Source organism: Phaseolus vulgaris, chromosome 4 (genome assembly GCF_000499845.2).
Source record: "Phaseolus vulgaris cultivar G19833 chromosome 4, P. vulgaris v2.0, whole genome shotgun sequence".
Classification (NCBI taxonomy): domain Eukaryota; kingdom Viridiplantae; phylum Streptophyta; class Magnoliopsida; order Fabales; family Fabaceae; genus Phaseolus; species Phaseolus vulgaris.
Genome location: NC_023756.2, coordinates 46,909,632 through 46,919,614, shown reverse-complemented (window position 1 = coordinate 46,919,614; position 9,983 = coordinate 46,909,632). Strand labels below are relative to the sequence as shown.

Below are 9,983 nucleotides of genomic sequence, written 5' to 3'. Positions count from 1 at the left end.
TGGAGAAAAAGAATGTATGACAATGTTATCTGGATTTGAATGATGTTGAACAGAGATTCTCACACACATGGTCCCACTGCTACAAAAGAAAACAATAAAAAGCCAGCTGCTGCTTGTATTTTTGTGAGCCATGATGAGTGTTGGGAATGAGACATCTTGTTCTCTACCTTCTTCTCTCAATGCTCATTGATTTGATATTTTTGTAGCCTTTCTTTGTTTTTATCTACTTTGTATATATATGAAACTAATTCTTCAATAATTTCATACTTAAACTCATTTATAATGCAGCATGTATAAGGAAAATGATTAAAACTGTAAACTAATCATGGTAAGATAATGATAGTTAGAGACTGTTACTGATAAAGCTAAACAAAGTGGTTGTTCATCTCTCTTTGTCAATAGTGATTCTTATTTTATGTTTTTCTTCTGCCTTTTTCTTGTCAATAGTTAGTTCTAGATCTTCCAAAGGTTGACCAAATCATATGTTTAAAAGCTTAGAACAACTTATTGCATAAACTATTGTTAATTAAATTCAATGGTTGTTTTCCCAGTTCTTGACTCAGAAGGTGGTAAAGGTTGAAGAGTTTGATTTTAGAATGAAAAATTTAAATAATTATCATAAAAATTCACAGCTTTTTACTTGTAATAGTTTATGAATGAGGAAAATATAATACATCTTTTTCTGTATTATTATAAAATTTTATGTTGTTCAAGTTTCTTTACTTTTTTTTAATATTGTTTCAAGATGGAGTTAAACAGAGTGTTAGGAGAGGCCCACATGTGAATTCTTTATATTGCAAACTATAATTCTATTAAACTAAGTTATCTCACATAAATAAAAGCGACATTAGAATTAAGAAAAGATTTTTTATTTTATGTTTTTTCTGCCAATCTCTCGACTGAATATGTGATAAACGTAGATGAATTTACTTGCATGATATTACTGATAAAAAATGAGAGAAAAAAAATTATAAACATTTATAAAAAACACTTATTTTTTTAATATTCTTATAAAACATAGACCGTCATTCTTTCTAGGTATATGTGAATATGGTAAAAATTTTCGAGTTTTTCCATCGGTGATGATGTATTTGTAGAAGATTATTGGACGTTCAAATAAGTTAGAATACAAATAATTTTGTATATGTATATAAGTAAATGAATAATGAGATAAATTTACTTCCCGAGAGGATTGATATTTCTATATATGAATAGTTACTGCGTAACTATAAAATATTTGTCATTACTGTTTAATCGATTTTCATTCAATAATATATTATATTTTGTAAATCTCTATTATTTATTTAGGTCATTCAATAATATATTATATTTTGTAAATCTCTATTATTTAGGTAATGAGTATTACAGTAAATTTTACTATAATGCCATGTCCAAGAAAGGTGCGAGACATGACCAAAAAATCATATGTTTCCTCCTTTTTAAGTTGAAGTTAGTGTCTTACGTTGATGTCTACTTCAAAACACACGTCTTCACATAGATTTCAATTTATGTTTCAGAGGATCACGTGTAATTATAGAAGTATGCACAAGTAGATATATGAGTAGAAGATTTTTTTGGCAATAAATTCAATCGACTCTATAATATTACTGAAATTTCAATTTGATTGATTGATTTGAATCCATGTGAAACAAAAAAAAAAATCTAGTTTCTAACTGTTCTTAACAGCAATTAAAAATCCTTTGGAAAATTATAAACATGACTTTATATATCTTTTACATGTTTAAAATTAAGAGTTTCGACTAAGTAAATTGACTCCTACGGGTAGAACTCATTAAATAGTTTAATTTATGATAAATGATAATTTTTGTAACTCTACACAACTGAGCTGACTCACTTAACTATATATATTTAGTTCTCCAACTTTTTTTTAACCTATTATATAAACTACATTGAAAATGCTTCAATGTTTTCAGAAGCTCAACTCCATATTTGAGTTTAAAAAAACAAAAAAAAATATTATAAAAATGTTCCAAATCTATCTAGTTTGAATTTAAATAACAAAAATATTATAATAAATTTAGGGATTTAAATGGAAAATAATAGTGAATCAATTTATCACCAATAAAATTTGTAGTGGCAGGGCTGACCGACATTCTGACGTGTCTCAGACACTCTGACCGAACCGTCGGAGACACCATGCACGGTCAGACTGACCGACACATATATCTCAAACCAAGGTCAGTGAAGTTAAACTACCATTAACAATTAGGTAATAGGTAATGCAACTATAAGTGTGATTCATTCCACTAATCAGGCCCAATGAGGTAAGCCCATTAAAATAATATAAATAACACACATTCCAAGGAACAAGTACGTCATTATTACTATACACCTACCCGAGTGTCGAATACCCTTTACTGACTTGACGTCGGAGTGCCTTATGCAATATCTCCTCCATTTGACATTCACCTGAGATTGAGAGCCGAAGGAGTATCACGAAGGCAAGAAGGATCCCGGTGAAGCCCTAACAACCTACCTGAAGGAAGGAGAAAGACGAAGACTTCAATAGTTCTCTAGGTCTCATCTCCCTAGCAGGAACAAAGTTCAAACTTGTATATATTGTCTAGTTTTAAAACATTGGCGTTGATGGTAGAAATGGAAAAGTAATTCCAAAGACGGATATTCGCTCATTTGGACTTTGACAAGATGAATCCTTGTTCCCCATAGTTCTTGACTGAGGCTTTATTCCAGTACGTTCAATAGTCTCACTTTGTTGACAAATTAAGGTCAAGAACAATTTAAATACATATTTTGATGAGTTGGCTAATTTATGATTTATTCATAGAGAATCATTTCATTGGTATAATAGGCTTCCATCTAGTATGTTATTAAAATTCTTTATGAATATGTTATAGTTTACCTATGTATCGTTTTTATTAACATATGAGTTTTTCTAATAATATTTTTTTCATGGGAGGCAGATGATTATTGTTACTTGAGGTGTCAACCTACCTGAAATGTCAAGTTGCATAATCATGTCTAACATGAAAGCATTTTTATAAAAGAAATACATATTCTTTCCTTAATCTTTTCGAAGTGCCTTTTAAAGACAACCATTATCCACCTCTAAATTCCAAAAGAATATTATTTAACATTACAAAACTACAACTGAGATTGCAATTTTAATGATATATCTTATACATAGTTTAATTTTTATAAAAGAATTTATTAATATACGGTTCAAATACGAGCAAATCATTGAATGCACCTAAACCCGTTAAATGATGAGTCAGGTTTTAATTACACAAGTACTTAAACTCTTAATTTCATATTATAATTCCATCTTACTATTCTATGATATCTCTCTTTTACTTAGAACTTGTAAAAATATTTTTCATGAACAATGGAGCCCCATCATCATATGCATAGTAGCTAAGTTTGTTCTGTTCTAATTATAGTCATTTTGTTGCTCTCCGTAAATTAATCCAAATTTATTTTCAAATTAACAGAAAAATTGTCAACCATTCAATGTATTTGTCTAAATTCTGTTATATTCAATTTTCTTCATCCATTCACTCTTTGAACTTCTTTTCCTTCAATTTGTTTTTGTATTTTTGGCACTGGTTTTGTTGATCAAGAACAGTTTCTATAAGGGGTGGCAGAGAAATAGAGTATGGAAATAAACAGCTATTGTTAGATTGATGATTCTGCTTGTCATTTATGGAAATCAATGGAAGTATGAACCTCTCATCCGTTCATTCAGAAACAAACTCAACAGATTACTGCTATTATCTGCTTCAAACATGAACACCACAATTCTATGAAACAACATCAAGTTATTCATTTTCTCTTAAGTTTCTCTGCTGACATTCTTTGACATAAGTTTTCTATAGAAGGGGTTCTTTTTCCTCAAATAGTACTTTGAAGGAAATAAACATCAAGAAGAGGGAACACAACAAACATAGCTTCAAGGCCAACATTTCACCTTCCAACTACTTGTTCCTTTGTTTTTTTTTAAAAAAAACAAAGGTAACAGTGTGACACTCAAAGAAGGTCGGATCAACGATGGTTCGGGCTTTTCATCACCGAAGCAGCATGCAGAAATCCAAATCTTTTCATTTCAGAAGGATGTTTGAGAATTCAGGGAAACATGGTCATGGTTTAGGTGATAAGGATCATGATGAAGCATGTGAAAGTGGGAGGATATACTCAAAAAGCCTTGACTCTAGGAGCTCATTTAATCACTCCTTGGAGTTTCATGTCCCAAATAGCGATCATAGTCCAGCAGCAAGCTTGGGAGTTGAAGTACCTAGAATGCCTCCAAAGAAACCAACAGGTATATTTGATCTTCCTACTTTAATGCAAGTCAATATTGTGCTGGATTTCAGATAACAGTTAAATTAATATGATCACCCTCAAAGTGATGAAATGAAATCATAAAGTGTTTGTTAGTAGTTATAAGAAGATCAAGAACACTAGGCATAAATTGCTAAAAAGCCTTTTTTTGTACTTTTATTTCAGACTCTGACTTGATGAAGGAAAGGTTTGCTAAGTTGCTTTTAGGAGAAGACATGTCAGGTGCAGGGAATGGTGTTTCTTCAGCATTGGCTCTATCAAATGCCATAACAAACCTGGCTGGTATATGCCTTTATTTTACTTCCAATCAATGTGTGTCAATTGAGTATTTTATAGTTCCTAAGAGCTTGTAAGGGGATTGAAATGGTTTCCACTTTTCCAGAAGAGGAAGTGTGATTTAAATCATGGGGTTTGATTTATGTATATATAACTAATCGATACTGTAGTCATCTCAATTCAAATTCAAACACAAGAATATTTAAAGTGTGACTGACTGAAATTTGTTCTCTCAAGTCTCAGTGAAATTTGCAGTCAATAATTTGCTTGTTTCTGATGCAATGCAGCATCTGTTTTTGGAGAAATATCAAAGCTGGAGCCAATGTCCGCAGACAGAAAGTCAAGGTGGAGAAAAGAAATTGAGTGGCTTCTATCTGTCACTGATCATATTGTTGAATTTGCTCCATCACAACAAATAGCTAAGGATGGATCAAGCATGGAGGTACGCAACCTTATTATGTCTCTACCTTCTTACCCCTCCAAATTTAAGACTAACATATTACTAACTATAAAGCAATATGTTATGATATTGTGCAGATCATGACTACTCGGCAAAGAATTGATCTGCTCATGAACATCCCTGCCTTGCGCAAGCTTGATGCAATGCTCATTGTAAGTTGTTAAATCTTATCTGAATCACTTTATTCAAATGGCTTCACTTCACTTCACACTCGAGACTAATTGGATATGGATGAAACAGGACACCTTACACAACTTTAGAGATCAAGATGAGTTCTGGTATGTCTCTAAAAATGATGAGGATTCTGAGGCTAACTCTAACAGCCTAAGGAGGAGTGACAAATGGTGGCTACCAATAGTTAAAGTTTCCCCAACAGGGCTGTCTGAAGGGGCCGGAAAATGGATACATTTCCAGAAGGACAATGTTAACCAAGTGCTTAAAGCAGCCATGGCAATAAATGCTCAGATACTATCAGAAATGGCCATCCCTGAAAACTATATTGAATCTCTCCCCAAGGTAATATAATTAAACCAAAACGAATCTCTAATTGGCTTAATAATTTCATTAGCACTCAAAACTTGGAACTGGGATCAATCTTCTTCTCCTTCATGTCTTTGTCAGAATGGTAGAGAAAGCCTTGGCGAATCAATCTACAAGAGCATTACAGTGGAATATTTTGATCCTGGGCAATTTCTCTCAACAATGGACATGTCCACAGAACATAAGGTGCTTGACCTCAAGAATAGGATGGAAGCTTCCATTGTGATATGGAGAAGGAAGATGACCAACAAGGATAGTAAGTCTTCCTGGAGTTCAGCAGTGAGCATAGAGAAGAGGGAACTCTTTGAGGAGAGAGCTGAGACCATATTGCTGATGCTCAAACATCAGTTCCCAGGACTTCCACAATCTTCACTTGACATTAGCAAAATACAATACAACAAGGTGAAAACAACACTGCAAATAGTTTGTTCATGTTACAATATTATGTCTAGATGATCACTAACAAACTTTGAATGCTTTCAAAATGAGCACAGGATGTGGGACAAGCCATCCTAGAGAGCTACTCAAGAGTTATAGAAAGCCTGGCTTACACAGTTTTGTCAAGGATTGAGGATGTCTTGTATGCTGATTCAGTGGCAAAGAACCCTTCATTGGTAATGAGCAGCAGAAGGATTTCATTGGATTCTTTACCAGTGTCTGGGAAGACTTCACCAAACTCTCTGGATGAAAATATGAACTTTCACTCTTCAGAGACACCACCTTCAATGACTCTCTCAGACTTCATGGGTTGGAGTTCAATCAAGGAGGAGTTGGACACAAGGAACTCCACAGGAGATTTTGATGAGTATGTGGATGAAAAAGATGAAAAGAATGCAACTAAATCTCCTAATTGTGCAGCCCCTCAGAAATCTTACTATTTGGAGAAACTTGAGTATTTGAATGCTTTAAAAGCTCCCATGGCTCGACATTAATATCAATAACAAATTGGAATGGGGTAGGGAAAAGAAATATTAGAAATATTGGAACACATTAAAAGGGAAGCTATTGTATAAACACTCATCGAGGCTTTGGTTATGCAGGAGTATGATCCTTCTTATGCTTCTTATTATAACCCGCTTGTACATTATGTAACTCAGACTTAGTTGTAAATTATTTATATCTTTACTTCAAAATAGTGGAAGATTCATAGTCCTGGTAAAATCACCGTTGAAATCTTCACCCTTAATTGGAACCCAATTTGCAGTTTATTGGTACCTGAATCCTGGTTATGTTCAAAAGTTCAAGTTCAAAAAGTATGAACATTCACTTGTGCTAAAAGCCTGAAACTAAATCATTATAACCATGATGATTTTTGCTACCAAAATTCTAAAACTAACTACTTTCAAAGTGCCTCAATATATAACTATTTGCAAATAATGTTTGGTTCTGGAATCATAACTTGCATTGAACTGCCCCATGAGTACTTAAGGCTAGTAGCACTTGAATTACAATCAATATAGTTTTTCATTGGATTCGTTTAGTACGCCGTATGAGCCATAAGATGTCACTGCCATGCAAGGATCTTCTATTGCGTGCAACCTTCTGGGAACCCTACAAAAGAAAATAAAAGCCTTTCACAACTACAAATCTATGACTCATAAAAACCAATTTATTAGGTAACATGCACCTTGAACATGAAACAGGTTAGAGTATAGAAAACAAACTCACTTGAAAATGAAATGTAGGATTTGAAACTTTTGTTAAGACTGATAAACCGTCCCGAACAGGTACCACTATAGTTTTAGAATGGAAAGAAAATTATGTTAGAGATGCAACTAAAAAGAAAGCCGTGTAGAATAACAAAATATTACACTTTTCACATTAGAAGAACATGATGTTGTACCCATGGTCAAATTGCTATGTTTGTTCAATGTAGTAACATTGGTTGGCTTCAAATTCTTATCTGCATATGGCTTTTGGGTGTACAAGAAAAGTGGCAATTCCTCCTGCTTATCTAGTATGTGTTTATCTTCTACTTTTGAGGGATCTTTGGTTTTAGAATCTCTGCATTGGATAAAATAAGAATATATTGAAGACCAAAGTGAAATGTAAAATATAGTTCATTTTCATGATGAGAATGTCATGCTCTTTCTTGGTTCTGACAATTAGAAAACATTTGTTCAGTTCAGACATTAACTACTGTCAGATTCATGAGGGTATTGAGGAATGAGTACCTTAATCTCTCACTGCTTGATCTCTCTAGGATGGGTGCTGTTCATAGAAAGAAGGTAAAAAACAACAACAAATAAATGGAAAAACATTAATGGACTGACAATATAATGTACTTGATTAGAAACACTTTTGTCCCTTTCAAAAGAATTAAAAGGTGCATCAAATCTTTACGTGAAGATAAATATCGAGAATGGAATCTTGGCACTTTCTCCCTCCATCTCATCTTTGTGAGCTCAAGCTTATCAGCATATTGTTCACACGAGAAAAGTCTCTGTTGAAAAGGTCCATTCAAGTAACTGTTAAGGATTTGCTACATATGTTAAAGTTTTATGTCTTTTTCTTCTCCATTGTAACATATATTTTATGGCAATGATATTCTTACATTAGTTTTGTACTTTTTCTATGGAAACTAGTAATCTATTATCACATTTGTGATCATACATTTTTCATCACTGATGTGTAAGATATCCTGTGAATAACAAGTTACTTTTTTCAAATAAACATAAATCAATCAGCAAAATAAACAAACTATTGGCTAGCATGTATAAGTGGTTTAATGTTACAAATTGATTTGAGAACATCATTGTTCTGTTTTCTATGCAAATTCTAATTTTTAGATAACATGCTGTAATGTATATTTTGAACAAGTGCAAAGTAAGAATACTAACTTGTTTGAGGCACTGGATTCGTGACTCAGCCTCAGAAAATGCATTTGTTTGAGAAATAAGGCCTTCAAGAGTAGCTGAGACGTTTCCGAGATGATCAACTACAGTGACTATGGCCCTGCATATGTATTCTTTTGTGTTTTCCATCACACTGCAATGTACACAAATTCCACTCAGTCAAGGGTCACAGAACAAACTCTAACAAAATTAGAAATGAAAATGATGTATAACAGAACATGTTTGAAAACCCAGTTGTGGAGGGATATGAAAAAAATAGAGTATATAGATACATGCAAATATCAACTAATAAATCATTTTTATAAGGTTAAATTAAGTAAAATCTCGCTCAGATATCACAAATGTTTGTAAATTATTCAAAACAAAGAGAAAAAAAATTAATGACTAAAATCTTGCCATGTACACATGGACCACCATAGCAAGGGAGAAATGAATCTTGAACCTCATAGCAAACTGTCAAAGATAAAAACACAAGGCTAAAGCAAAAGGCAGAAAATAACATTCATATAGGTATAGAGGAACTCACTCTCTCTTAGCTTCACTTTTCAAGAAAGTTGTTTCACAATAATCTGCAGCATGGTGCAGCTGAGACTGCAGCCCTCTTAGTTCCTACAACCACCATAACCAAAACATGGAACTTCATTAACAGACTGTAGAAATACATACAGCACATTACTTCTGCATGTATGTAGATAGATAGATAGATAGATAGATAGATAGATAGAGAAACACAAGTACCTGAAAAGACTTTTGAAAGCGCATGTCTTCTTCTACTTCAGCATCAGCTTCTGGTTTATCAAGGCAAGGAGACTTGAAACTCACCTCCATCCTCTTGCTGCTGATTCAGAGGAACAAACAAGAGTTTAAGCTGTGAAAATAATGCTTGGGAGTTCCTTATCTTTTCCTTATGCAGAATGAGAGCTGTGGATGTGTATATGACTAAACTACATGGCTTATTTGTGTGCATCTTATAAGGAAGTGACGAAGAGGACTCATGTCAGTAATCTAGGTTTGTGTTGTGCCATGTTGAAACAAACAAAAATCATTAAAGAGCTGATTAGCAAGAACAAAACATATGGTGGAACGTGACAAACAACAGTTTCAGTCCCGTGACATTCTGTTTTTTCTCTTTTGTTGAGCTTTTATGTTAAAAGGCATTGTTATGGCTGACACTACACTAGTACTTCCATTACACATTTTATTTTATACCCTTTTGAAAATTGACTGAACAAAACATTGAAGCTTAGAACTACTGATTTGGATTATCTTCTAAAATTCTTTTGATAAAGGACAAGGTAATGTTGCATTTACATCTGTACCATCTCATATATATATATATATATATATATATATATATATAAAAAACAAAATGGCTCATAAATGGTTGAGATTTTTCAGATTAGGTTTGAGATAAATGGCACACCCAACTATGCAAAGGGTTGATGTGATGGGCAGGCACATTTGTAAAGGATGCCACTCATTGAAGAAATGACAGAGTGACAAGTGTCTCAATTAAGCAAATGACTAAAAGATAT

General features: G+C 33.2%; 2 protein-coding genes across 4 annotated transcripts; one reads left to right on the top strand and one right to left on the bottom strand.

Moving 5' to 3' along the window:
* Positions 1-3,259: 3,259 nt before the first annotated feature.
* Positions 3,260-6,754, top strand: LOC137838084 (rho guanine nucleotide exchange factor 8-like). Of its 3 annotated transcripts, none has more exons than XM_068647310.1 (8): positions 3,364-3,397; positions 3,605-4,297; positions 4,483-4,599; positions 4,881-5,035; positions 5,131-5,205; positions 5,294-5,569; positions 5,675-5,995; positions 6,088-6,754. In XM_068647310.1, exons 2-8 carry the CDS (start codon positions 4,027-4,029, stop codon positions 6,523-6,525), a joined length of 1,653 nt encoding a protein of 550 aa, XP_068503411.1. In that variant the 5' UTR covers positions 3,364-3,397; positions 3,605-4,026; the 3' UTR covers positions 6,526-6,754. The 3 variants fall into 3 exon arrangements, with proteins under 3 accessions (XP_068503409.1, XP_068503411.1, XP_068503410.1); XM_068647309.1 differs by having other exon boundaries at positions 3,364-3,491; XM_068647308.1 differs by having other exon boundaries at positions 3,260-4,297.
* Positions 6,755-6,860: 106 nt separating this feature from the next.
* Positions 6,861-9,626, bottom strand: LOC137838085 (probable protein ABIL5). The gene is made up of 8 exons (XM_068647311.1): positions 9,187-9,626; positions 8,975-9,057; positions 8,434-8,581; positions 7,937-8,036; positions 7,768-7,804; positions 7,437-7,597; positions 7,262-7,326; positions 6,861-7,144 (listed from the first exon to the last, which is right to left on the bottom strand). The coding sequence occupies exons 1-8, from the start codon at positions 9,274-9,276 to the stop codon at positions 7,058-7,060; spliced, it is 771 nt and encodes a 256-aa protein (XP_068503412.1). The 5' UTR covers positions 9,277-9,626; the 3' UTR covers positions 6,861-7,057.
* Between the last annotated feature and the right edge of the window lie 357 nt (positions 9,627-9,983).

Excerpts from the sequence above, each read along its gene's own strand:
- LOC137838085 (XM_068647311.1), bottom strand. The coding sequence starts at position 9,276 with ATGGAGGTGAGTTTCAAGTCTCCTTGCCTTGATAAACCAGAAGCTGAT. Across the intron at positions 7,327-7,436 it reads ACATAGCAATTTGACCATGG|TGGTACCTGTTCGGGACGGT; the intron begins GTACAACATCAT and ends CTAAAACTATAG. Across the intron at positions 7,145-7,261 it reads ATCCTACATTTCATTTTCAA|GGTTCCCAGAAGGTTGCACG; the intron begins GTGAGTTTGTTT and ends TTTCTTTTGTAG.
- LOC137838084 (XM_068647308.1), top strand. The coding sequence starts at position 4,027 with ATGGTTCGGGCTTTTCATCACCGAAGCAGCATGCAGAAATCCAAATCT. Across the intron at positions 5,206-5,293 it reads AGCTTGATGCAATGCTCATT|GACACCTTACACAACTTTAG; the intron begins GTAAGTTGTTAA and ends TGGATGAAACAG. Across the intron at positions 5,996-6,087 it reads GCAAAATACAATACAACAAG|GATGTGGGACAAGCCATCCT; the intron begins GTGAAAACAACA and ends AAATGAGCACAG.